We start from the raw sequence: 13234 nt of genomic DNA, 5'->3' as shown, positions 1-13234 counted from the left end.
CTATGTGGTAGCAGTAAAGTTTCTATGAAGGACCGGAAACCAAAGAACGCGCGAAAGAAGCGTAGCCAACAAGGTTAAATGTCGTTGCACATGTGCAGTAAACAATATATTAGGCACGCGACCGTTTCGTTGTTACCATGCGGTTAATTAAACTGTAACATTGTGGGCGGTCCGCGGTCTGTCGGCGAGAGTCAAGGAACCCTTGATCTCACGTCGATGCATATCCTTCTATTCTTTAATCCATGCATAGTCTCATAACATTTATTATTTATAAAGTTGTCAATGAATAATCACAAAAAATGTTTATTTTCTATGAGCATCATTTTCTATGACCATCAATGCCATTGGCGTTATCTTCAAACGTTGTCTTATTAGGCTTATCTGTTTGGTTGATTAGCATTTTGTTGTTTTCATATAATTCGATGAAAAAAATAACTCCGCTTTGGCGTTTCGTATAATGTACAGCTTATTAAGTATTTCCGATTCAGAATGAGAAAATCTAAGAAAAAATAATAAAGAAAAATCATTATTTATCATCATAAAAGTTTTAGGAGCATAAGAGTAAATTCATTCAATCTTATAATATCAACATACTTATGAGTGAGTGGCCGAGCGGTTAAGGCAGTGGAACTGTAATATATAGCCATAAACATCGCCTGATGGTTCTGGTGGTTTCGACAGTTTTCTCGGATGAAGGAAGAAAAGAACCTAGTACATCTTTTGAGATGAGTAGATGGGGGGGGGGGGGGGGTGTAAAGTTCATAGTCTGATCCACTCGACTACACAGACGGCTCGACGGAAAGAGTTTGCATTAGCGAATTGTAGTTAGCTAAATTCTTACGTCACATCTTATGGATATGACTAATGAATATTCATGTTTATTTTGTGACGTTTCATGAGGGGTCACCAACTTATGTACGAAAAGAAATATCTCACACACTCGGTCACTGTCACACACAGTCACTACTTAAAAGTAGGCCTTCCAGTAGGCCTTCTAGTAGGCATAGTTGCTTGTTGAAGGCAGCAACTTAATAGAAGAAGATACAAATCATAGGTATTGAAAATAACTAACCTTTGCCTTAAATCGCGTTGTTGATCTTTGCATAAAGATATTACACGTCTCGCTTGCATTGTTTCATTGTTAAGCGCTTCTATTGTTTTGTTAAGATTATCAATTAAATTCTGTTTGGTGTTACTGGAATCCTACGGGAAAAAAATACAACAGAATATATTACTGTACTATTAATTATAATACATAAAAATAAACTGCACAATACAATATTTCTGTTTACCAATCATGCAATGTAGACAATTGGAAAATATATTTATAATTTAAACATTAAAAAAGTACAAAGACTAAATTTGAACCTAATTACTAGAAATATAAAGTTTGTTCACTCTGGGGACATTGTAATTACTGTAATTAAATGTTACCATTACATTGAATAAGACTATGAAAGCTATTAACTGTTTGAAAAATGCTGATAACGTCAAAACTAATTTGATTGTTCAATCAAGCATGTCAATTTTAAATGTCACTAGTAAATAAACGTCACAGCATACTTACTTCGATTAAACTTTCACTTGTATTCTCTTTCGTTTTCCTTCGAAATTTCCAACCTCTTTTATTTCCCACAAGTATCCTTGCTTCCGGTTTGCGTTTATACGCATTTAATTTTGGGAAAAACATACAGGCTAGAAAAACACTTGCGGAACCAATCATTCCAAAGGCGCTGGTAAGGTGCGTTCTGTTTATATCATCACTTGTAAGAACCTTCACCAACATAAACGCAACCCACAACATAGTATGTGCTATAAATGTATAAAATATGAACTTTGCTTCGTTGAAATTTCCCTCCGTTGTTCTGGTACGATAAGCTATGGTTATACCAACAACATCCAGCAATAGTACAAACACGGTTGCCATGCTATAGCAACTTATCGCAGCATTCATTTCGCATCCAATCACTAAGATATCTCTCACATAATCAGGATCTTTAGCTAATTCTGGTTTTTTGACTATATAACCGACTGCTACACAACTGGTGTAAGATGACAAAATAATGAAAAATATCCACGTGTTATATCGTTTTGCTTTTTTGGAATCACGTTTGTGAGTAAAACAAATAAATAAAAGAATTGTTTCACATGCAACAATTGGTAGAAACAGTATCGTCGCACTGAGGAGACAACTAAAAGACGAAACGGGTGACAATAAAAACGACACGAAAGCAAAACAGCAGATAATACTTGTTAACAGAGGGAATTTGAATAGTTTTCCACATGATAAATGCACAACAGTTGATCTACGTTTCACAATAAAGAAAATTAATATTAAAACAGTTCCGGCAATTCCAATCACTATAACTATGCAGGTTATCAAGGCTATATTGTTATATTTTGGAGTAAAGTAGTGAGGCCGTAGTTTATTGCATCCGTTTTTTGAAGAGTTGGCAATCTCATCATAATTACACTTATTACACTCTAACGCGTTGGTTGTATTCGTATATTCCGTGTTACTACAAGGTATGCATTCCCAACAACACAAGTTATCCCAAATGGTATGTTTTCGAGATCCAAAATCGCAGTCTGCACTACAAAATGATTTCGGCGGATTAATATCCCCGTCAGACGAGTCTTTCCAATTCTGTTCACAGTTACCATCACGTGATGTGCAAAATATTGCAGATTTGTTGATTTCTAAGCCGCCGTTTTCAGTCCAAGAACCTATCAACTTTGGGGGAAATATCGGTTGAAAGCCGTTCGAAGGTTGAAGATTTATTATATCATACCGAGCACCAGTAGCTAGATCTCCATTTGGTTTAAATGATATTCTATAATCGTTCTCATTAATAAAAGAGACATTTTTCAAACATCGTAATAACTGTTTAGGTTCGCTGGAATTGCACTCTTGTAGCCCGTATGCTATAACTTTTACAGAGTCCATAATAGGTGATACCAATGCCTCGCTCAGTAATGGATCGTCGTCTGAAAAGCTTTCGTTTCCAGTACACATGGAAACATCAGAAAGCGTTTCTAGAGAGCAATTATGCGTGTGTTCCCAATATTGTGTTAGAAATGGATCGTCGGATGAAGGTTTGAGTCTTTTAAGATACTCTTTAAAGTTTGGGTCATTAAATGATGGTACACTAACTCCAAGCATTCCTTGCACTACTTTGTAATATCTATCTTCAGCTAGGGTTGGTGACCAGGCCCATCCTTCGGAAGCTACCCACGTGTAGCCGTACAACTCGTTTTGTCTAAATACGTCCAAGAGTCTAAGTATTGATTTATCGTCAGATATTGTCACCAATACTCTGATATTGCTCATATTTCTAAGAAAAGACAAACAAGTTAAGGTTATTTATACATATTAAAAAACATTTCAGGTTAAGTCAATTATTATTTCCACTTAAGATGACTTTCCGACGAAAAATGTTCAGAAGGCAGGCCTAGTAAACAATAATGCATTTATACATAATAAATACGTATTGAAACATATTTAAAACAAATGCCGTTGTAAAAACATCAGATGTAACATCGATTGTGATGCTTCGCATATTATAATTACGTAATTTATTGAATTCAATCAAATACCTACCGAAGATTGGTTATCATATCTAAAAAATCAAAATCCGTGTACGCAGCATTAAAACGCGTTTGATAGGCCACACAGATGTTTCTTGCTTGTAACTCAACAGATAGTAGTTCACTGCCTTTGACTCCGTAGCCTAGATCGTCTGTGGACAACACAGCAACAGAAGACCATCCAAAATGCTGTACAATATCAGCCATTGCAATGATCTGGGCATCGTCACTGGGAACGTTTCGAAGAAAGTAGCTAAAAAAATAGAAAGTTAATGATGAAATACCAATTTGTTTTTATTAAAAAAAATTTTTTTTTTTACCATATTTAATGAGGGTGATCCATCCAGCAATTGCTGATCATTAGGGACCCTCAGAGGTTCACAAGACAAACATATACACAAGATGCTCTACATAAACAAAGTCTTATTACAAGTCTTTGGGAGTGGAGTTGTAAATTTGTCCTTAGAAAAAATCCTGATATGTGACGGGACTTGAACCCAGGACCCTTGGAGTGGTAGCCAAGCATCATAACCACCAAGCCACAACTCCAATGATATACTACTAGCTAGTTATTGATTTTGTAGTACACGTTATCCGATTTTTCAGCTGTCAATAGGTAGATCTTAACTGAATACTGCAGACTCATATCTAGATGACTGTCAATAGTCAGTTAAGATCTACCAATGACAGCTGCAGACTCGTATCTAGATGACTGTCAATAGTCAGTTAAGATCTACCTAATGACTACTGCAGACTCGTATCTAGATGACTGTCAATAGTCAGTTAAGATCTACCAATGGCAGCTGCAGACTCGTATCTAGATGATTGTCAATAGTCAGTTAAGATCTATCTAATGACAGCTGTAGACTCGTATCTAGATGACTGTCAATAGTCAGTTAAGATCTAACTAATGACAGCTGCAGACTCGTATCTAGATTACTGTCAATAGTCAGTTAAGATATATCTAATGACAGCTGCAGACTCGTATCTAGATGACTGTCAATAGTCAGTTAAGATCTAACTAATGACAGCTGCAGACTCGTATCTAGATGACTGTCAATAGTCAGTTAAGATCTACCTAATGACAGTTGCAGACTCGTATCTAGATGACTGTCAATAGTCAGTTAAGATCTACCTAATGACAGTTGCAGACTCGTATCTAGATAACTGTCAATAGTCAGTTAAGATCTAACTAATGACAGCTGCAGACTCATATCTAGATGACTGTCAATAGTCAGTTAAGATATATCTAATGGCAGATGCAGACTCGTATCTAGATAACTGTCAATAGTCAGTTAAGATCTACCTAATGACAGCTGCAGACTCGTATCTAGATGACTGTCAATAGTCAGTTCAGGTCTACCTAATGACAGCTGCAGACTCGTATCTAAATGACTGTCAATAGTCAGTTAAGATCTAACTAATGACAGCTGCCGACTCGTATCTAGATGACTGTCAGTAGTAAGTTAAGATCTACCTAGTGACAACTGCAGAATCACACGTATATTCCTTAAATGATCAAACGCGACCGAATGATTTATTTGGTGGAGACCTTATTCATGTGAGCATAGAGATACTATCTTTATGATGTGAGCAGTTCTCAAGAACAATGCTGTTAGTGTGTTTTTGGAACAACAGTCGGTAACTGGCAGTGAATTTCATGGTTTTGTAGGCTATTTAAAGCACATGAAATCATGTGTACATTTCGAGCTCGGTATGCGGGCTCGACACCGGACAAGATATTTCTTAGAATGTCTACAAAGTATCTAGGACACATAACAGCATGCACAGCACAGTTCACAATGTTTATGAAAATAAACATCCGTGTAACATATTAATGATTCGGAGTATTGTTAGTATTAAAGCCACGGAAGTCTGTAAGAAAAACGGCATATTCGATTGAGTTTGTTAAAGCTTGTTTACCACTAGGACGTAAACGCAAGTGTGTTGACCAAATGACAAATCACAGTTCGAATAATTCATCGCTTGTGATTGGTCAACTCACTTACGTTGTGTTACGTCCTCGTGTTGCCTCTCTAGTGGGAACCAAGCATTAGTAGATCGTCGCACAAACAGCTTCTCTACCGAGTAAGTTATGCGAGCTCTTGCAATATGGGCAAATCGAAATAAAATACTATTTTATACCATGGTCCAAGGTACAATACCATAAAGTAAAACTACACGATAAGACGTAGACTTGCCCCAAGTCTGTATTCATTGTCATTTTTACAATTTTTTTTTTATTTGAACCAAACTCAAGTAGTATACGTATGAAACGCCATATGTGCAAAAATATTTATCTTTTACTAAAATTAAGAGAAAAGTTTTTACGTTACATCCTAGTGTGAACCAAGCTTCCATTCACACTTGTTTCGTAATGGAAAATCATATAGAGAATGTGTGGGCACTGTCTTCCGTTTCGTGTGAATGTTGCTTTAGGCTGGATTTGAACCCAGCGTCTTGAAATAATTATAAAGCAACTTAATTGTTTTAAAGTTCATAGCATCAATACCATTGTGATAAAATCAACCTTTCGAATGCAAGATTGATCTACGGATAGTGTGTGGATTTTGTAATCTCGGTAATGGAATTTACACAGTCCCTTAATTGAAATCCTAATGGACCGAATCATAATGTTGATGAATTTGAAATATCCGTGACCATTTCTACTGCCATTTATTTATTAAAACACCTATGTCTATATGTTTCAGTTAAACTCATCAGCGGTAGGCCCATTAGCTGGTATTATTTAATTAAATAGCTGCGACATAGGCGTATAAGGAGAAATAAAATTTAATTACTTTTTTTTCTGGGAAATTAATCGTAAAAACAAGTAATACTATATTGTCACTTATCATTAGTATTGTATCGCTAAATCTTAATGCATTGTCGCCCACACTTTTTGATCATAGACAAATGAAAGAGAATCTGTCGATCAGCAAAGGCCTTTAAACCATAGGCGGATGTTTGAATGGCACTTGGCACAGAAAAAGAGAAGTGACAATAACTCTTCCCAGTTCTAAGGGAACGTACCCCATGATGTTCATTTTTTTCCTTCAAGTTTTTTACTCCTGTAAGTCGTTCCGGACCGGACCACCCAACAGAAAAACCTAGGCCTAATGAAATTAACTTCCGTAAACTGTTAAATTGAGTGAGTTGTGGCGCGCCTAGTTAGCTTTTGTTTTTCCTCTTTTCTTTTGTTTTTTTCTTCTCTTTTTTATATTTATGCAAATTGCCAAGAATAACCATAAGCGAATTTATTCACTATCCTTCTTAAAGGTGACAATCCCATTCACAAGACAAACATATACACAAGATGATCTACATAAGTCTTATTACAAGTCTTTGGGAGTGGAGTTTGAACTGTCATTAGAAAAATCCTGACATGACAGGACTTGAACCCAGGACCTTGGATTGGAAGCATCATAACCACCAAGCCACAACTCCACTTTTTGTTTTTCTTGACATGTTAGATGAAATGACAATAACATTGTAAAAACGAACAACACTTACTTATATCTCTCATCACTAAGATCTGTACTTGTTACAAATGGACTTATTTCAGGAACTTTGAACAAACTTAGGAGACTTGCCACAGATAGTGCTGAATCGCTATGCATAGGGCCAACAACGGCCTTAACATCCGACAGATTTTCATTATTTCTATAGGAATAATAAGCAAAGGAAAAAGAACATTAGTAGTGACCTACAATGATCAAAAATATATATTTGTTTCAATTGGCGTTCTATACAAGGGACAACATAACGTAGAAAAAGACCAAGAAGATGAAGGGGCAAGAAGATGGAGGGGCAGGGACATAGTGAGGAAGGACAGTAAGGGTTTGTCACAAAGGGCGGAAAAAACATAGGGTAGGCTATTATAGGGACATGAGGGGTGTAGGTGGGAGGCTCACGCCGCCGGTGAAATACCACTACTATAGGGACTAGAAGTTGCTTTCATAAAGGGCAGTGAGATACCTTTGGAGGCGGGAATGGATATGCACATTTTCATTGCATATCTAAAATTCAAAATTAGAAAAAAAAACCTGGTGTCTTACGAACAATCTTTTGCTGACATAATGAAGTCCATGGATGACGCCACGGCTTCGTTCACGTCTCCACAATAATCATGAATATGGAATCCTGTTTAAAAACAAACAAATAGAGTTATGGATATTAAACAAAAACACTGTTTGTTGTTAAAAGTTTTGTAGCGGTCAATATTATAATGTATTTACGCGAGTGCTGGTAGGTCCTATGTCTTTCTAATAATTAATGAACAAGAAAAAATACGATTTTCAAAATTGGGGATGCGTGTTGTGGATACAATTTGGGGTACACCGATGGTTATGTTATAATACTATTGAGTTATCGTAAAGTGGGGATCGGCACTAAATTAATGTTATTATTATTATCTTTATGAATAGTTAATATGTATTTTAATACATAATTTAGTCATGGTACAACAACAGATATGTATGAAAAACTACTTAATCTTAAATTTTTAGGTCAAAAAAGAGAAGATATTCTTCTTTATTTTGCTAAAAATCTTAACCAAATCGTCCCTAACGCACTTCCTAAAATGAGAGACGAAACGTGTGGCAGGATACTTATGAATGCTAAGAAGCAAAGTGAAATATAAGGCAATACAAAAAGATTCAACAACTCATGTTTCCCAGCCCTGTGTAGACTAATTAATAAACCAAAATAAACACATTTCGGGCATAATAACAACAATAACAATAACAATTACAATAGTTCTGTCAAAACGTGTATAATATAATATTTTATATAAAGTACTTTTATCAGTCTTTTCCATGTGTAACATCTCCTTTTTAAAATAATTATTTAACTTTTTAATGTTGTGAACTTTGATGTTTGAAAGCTTGTACCAATTTTATATGTAAATCTCTCGCAATTCAGTTTTATTTTATATATACTGCAAAGAGAAATATTGAATAAAAGCAGAATGAATGAATGAATAAAGAAAATGTATACACTATACAGGATTGTTGGGATTAAGAAGGTTTTTGCACCTTTACAACTTCGTAAAAAATACATTCCTTTTATTTAAGTGTATAAGTCTATTATTATAAGTTAGTTGAAAGGTATAATCTCTGGAGAACTACGAAGCATTAATATAACAGTGCTTAAAATTGTCAAACCCATGACGTCATAATAGGTTCCGCCAGATGGGTTCAAAGAGTGCGAATTACTTACTTTAAACAACGTTATTATTTAATATTTTCTTTCCTGGATTTTCTATTCATTAATTCGACTTTATTTACATTCTATAAAATATATTTGTATAGTCGGCATACACTTTAACGAGCTCCTCTCTAAGCCTATTAGTATCAGGAAACACCTGACTCTTCTCACTGTCATAAGGCCTACATCTCGTTAAGTTTGAACACGTTAATCTTTTAAAACTCGATGTGAAAACGGGTTGTAGATAATATATTTGTTTGTGTTGAAGCTCCGAATGATTGTGAACCAACGAGAGTGATGGTCCGAATTATATACTCTGTAACCACACAATACACAAAAAGACTATAGCTGTTTAGGCCTACTATTGAGTTCAGTTGTATGCCCCGGCCTCTTATCGATGTAACTAGTTTGATCAAATATGGTAGTGATTTGCTTAAATAAGGTAGTGATATGACATCATCGTGTCCATATATGGGCACATCACATTCTTTTGTCACATAAAGTTTGATAGTGTAGACAGAACTTTTTTCGTTAAAACTAAACATTATATGATATATATATTAAAGTATCATAAGAAATGTCTTTGGGCATATACTTCTATTAAAATGATGCATTGCTTTAACCCTTTTCTTTCTCGAAGACGTAAAATGTATTAATTGATATTGATCTAAATTTAGCCTCTCTTTCTACATTCATTGAATCCAGAATATAACTATAGTTTCTATTGATAGGCATCTGACTCTACCACTATGTGTGATAAAATACGTCTGCCTAAGTTACCACTCACTGTGTAAAGTTGATGGTTTTTTTTATTCGCTTGCTTGTTTCCGTCATAAGGTTTTGTCTGTCAGTAATATTTAAATGTTGTCTTGTTATTTGTTGATTTTTACTTGTACATTATATTATATTGTATATCGTTCAACCCTGTTAATGGTGACGTATGGTCACTGAGGGTGAGGATGAAAAAAACAAATTCTGAAATGAATATAAAAAGTAAATATTATATTAGTGCATTGAGAATGGAATAATAGACTTACCTAATGTAATATTGGATAAAAAATCCGGATCTTCATTAATCTTCTCTATCATATACACCATAGCATACATCTTTTGTAATCCAGAAGGGTCAATATCTCTCTGACATTTACCGTCACGAAAAGTACGAATGCTAAACAAACCGCCAATATTCGCGGAATCTTTTAAAAGACCTGAAGTTAATTCCATGTGCGACGGACGGTTAGGTTTTGATTCCTGATACCCACCAGTAGTCCGGGTATCTTTGGGTGTACTGTCTGTAACATTTGTTATTAACTCTTCATTTGCTCCGTAAACGTTTATTGCGAATACGTACAAAATGTACGATAGTAATAAAATCCGAAATGTCAATAAGAACATATTGGAACATGTTGAAAACACACGTGGTTTAATGTTCAAGCAATTGTATGATAATTCCCAAAGAAGAAACCGTGTTTACTGCACGGTTTTAACGAACCAGATGATAATCCGTGGTCTAGGACCGGAACAATCCATTTCAGGTAAGTAGGTCTGAATATCAGAATGGTAATACCAGTATTCCGGAAGCTATTTACTTCACGTAAATATACAGTTTCCTATATTCTTCCACGACAATCAGTTTTTCTGGAATCCATGTCGTTTTATATTATTCCAAAGCATCACGTCTCGTATGTCACTATTATTGTTGTGTCGGTAAAGTAGGCGTGGTCTATTTCTTTAATATAAGATTCAGTATTAGTAGATGTCGTTCACTGTTTACGTACAAACAAACACGCGTTCAGACGCAGACGATATGAGGACATGTTTGACAGACATCAATTGTAAAAGATGAGTATTTCAGCGTTAACATTTCTCATAAACGCGTTACAGTTATAAAACGCGTTACAGTTATAAAGCGTGTTTCCTTAGTGCCGTCGTTTTCCCCTGTTGGTAAAACAAAAACGTCCACAAATTATATATAGGCCTCGTCATCAATATTATTATCCTAATGACTATTCTGAAAAATATATATATTATTGGTTACGTCACGAAAGCTGATTCAAATCTTGAGTGAATGTATTAACATGGAGAAATAAGTTATTTTTCCATAATATTAATTTTGATAGCATGTCCTTTAACCCTCCTTGAATTTGTCGAACTCTCAGCTTCTGGAGGCTAAGTTTTTTTTTTATTGTTAAGCTTAAGCATAATGCGCTATTATAAGCCTGAAATATTATTAGTAAAAAATATTATTAAAATAATCCTTATCCCTATCACTATATTGTTATATGTATATAATTTTTTTTAAAGTACGATTTTAATGACAGTTTATAGTCTTTTATTACCATGTTTTATCTTTATATTTTAATTAACATGTAAATGTAAATGAAAGCATATGGTTTTATATTGAAATAAATTATCTTCTTATGTAAATGTGCCTGCATTTTAACTGTTAACAATCGTAGTAATATACAATAGAAAGAGAAATATTCATACAAATAATTAATTGTTACAAATGTACCTTTATTTTACCTATATATACATATAAAACAGAGAATAATAATAAAAGTGAGACGACCCCACACAAGACAAAAAAAGTTATATGTATATCACCAGTGGTAGGTAATATATAATTTTTTTTTTTAATTCAATATTATTATCCGATTTAGTTGTCGAAAGTTTGTTAACAGAACATATTTATTGTAAGGACAGTTTGCGCTTGGTTTCATCCTAAGATTTTCAATTAATTACAGTACATTGCCTAGGGATCTATTGAGAAACTGAAATCAATACAAAACAAACAGAATAATTTACTACGCAGCTAATGTTCTTTTCAAGTATAATTCAAAATAAAACAATTACTTGCAAATGTGTTCAAGTGTTATTGATGACTGGATAACAAAGTTCATTATTAGAGGAGATTTTAGAGAAAGATTAAGGCGAGCGTTTCCTTCTAAAAACTGCTAGCAAGGATGAAAAATAGAACGCGATGAAAATGTCGTGTGAACGCACGTCGTATACAATAATGTGTATGTATGTTCTTGTCACAGACGAAATACTCCAATGTCATTTTATTAAATCAATATAATTGTCTGGTTTTATCATTCATGCATGGTGGGATATTCCATGTAGCGTGCAATCATGGCTGTTATAAGGATATAGCATTTCTTTTTCATTAAAATGAAGGACATTCCTTAAACCTTATTGAAAAAAAAACCTGTTACTCTTTAATAATGTAAATCCTTTTAAAAGGCAAGCATTGTACCATGTAAACCTATATAAAAAGATAAACTTCCTAATCTAGGTCTAGGTTTATAAACTTCTCTCTCGTATTGTACGTCAAGGATCATACTATACTAGTAATTTTATCATCATTCAATTCTAGGTCGGAGGATAATTGGTAGATAAGTTACCGAAGAATTCGAATTAGTATAAGCCTTCCTCTTTGTATTAAAAACACGATTCCGCAGTGCTGAATATACATACGGTAGATCTATAATGACAATATATATGTTCAGTATCATAGGCTGATTCAATAGTAATACAGCATCTCATGTGATGCCTGCAAGGTAAGGGCACGGTTTATACGGTAACAGGCGTCACATTTGAAACACATGGACTGCTGTATCACGGAACTTGCCTGATACTGGAAAACATTTAGAAACACTAGAATAAACAACACATGGCTCTATTCTGAAACGCTACATTTATTAACAGTATAACTTGGAACCAAAACTAGTTTAGGCCTACAGACTGTAGGGATAAAGTACAATATACAACAATCCTACCTTAAAAACACACGTACATGTGTTTGTGAAGAGAAATCGGTTTAATATGAGCATTGAACTGTTGAACAATGAACGCATATAGTAGACCACCAATAGGGCCAGGGCCAGGGACATACAAACAAATCTATGACCTAGCTTCCTAATCCAATCTTTCGCTCTTTTATTTTTGTTTATATTTCATTGATACTTTGTGTACCCTACCATCACATAAATGTGTGAACAGAACTTGACTTTTTTTTTGCTTTTACTTGTATTTCCAAATAAGGAACTACTGGCTTCATCGATGACGTCTTTTACAACTTTATCTTGAAGATGTATGACGTCACATAATTCAAATGTACAGTAGGGTGGTAACCTTGGTCGAATTATTGAATATTTGAATTGAGGTCAAGATCAAGAGGGTAAGGTTTTCTCTACATAACAACACGGTACGCGGTAAACTCGCATACGCACGCGGTAAACTCGCATACACACGCGGTAAACTCGCATATCGAGGGCTAAAACAAAGTTCTACATAGATTGAACTTATCAGGCAGACACGTTTTATTCTAGGTTCTAACATACTGTTATGACGTGATCATGACTTTGGACGTCATCGTGATTTAATAGCTCTTCTGACCAAGAATACCAATAGCAACCTGCCTATGTGACGTCGT

The 13234-nt window shown here is 34.7% G+C and overlaps 1 protein-coding gene across 1 annotated transcript; it reads right to left on the bottom strand.

Annotated features, from left to right (window-relative positions):
* Positions 1–247: 247 nt before the first annotated feature.
* On the bottom strand, positions 248–10561 carry LOC144848067 (metabotropic glutamate receptor 2-like). Its single transcript, XM_078704738.1, has 7 exons — positions 9834–10561; positions 7647–7731; positions 7102–7251; positions 3602–3841; positions 1568–3335; positions 1073–1203; positions 248–499 (listed from the first exon to the last, which is right to left on the bottom strand). The coding sequence occupies exons 1-7, from the start codon at positions 10189–10191 to the stop codon at positions 394–396; spliced, it is 2838 nt and encodes a 945-aa protein (XP_078560864.1). The 5' UTR covers positions 10192–10561; the 3' UTR covers positions 248–393.
* Positions 10562–13234: the final 2673 nt, after the last annotated feature.

Source organism: Antedon bifida, chromosome 7 (genome assembly GCF_963402885.1).
Source record: "Antedon bifida chromosome 7, ecAntBifi1.1, whole genome shotgun sequence".
Classification (NCBI taxonomy): domain Eukaryota; kingdom Metazoa; phylum Echinodermata; class Crinoidea; order Comatulida; family Antedonidae; genus Antedon; species Antedon bifida.
This window is presented reverse-complemented; position numbering and strand designations above follow the sequence as displayed.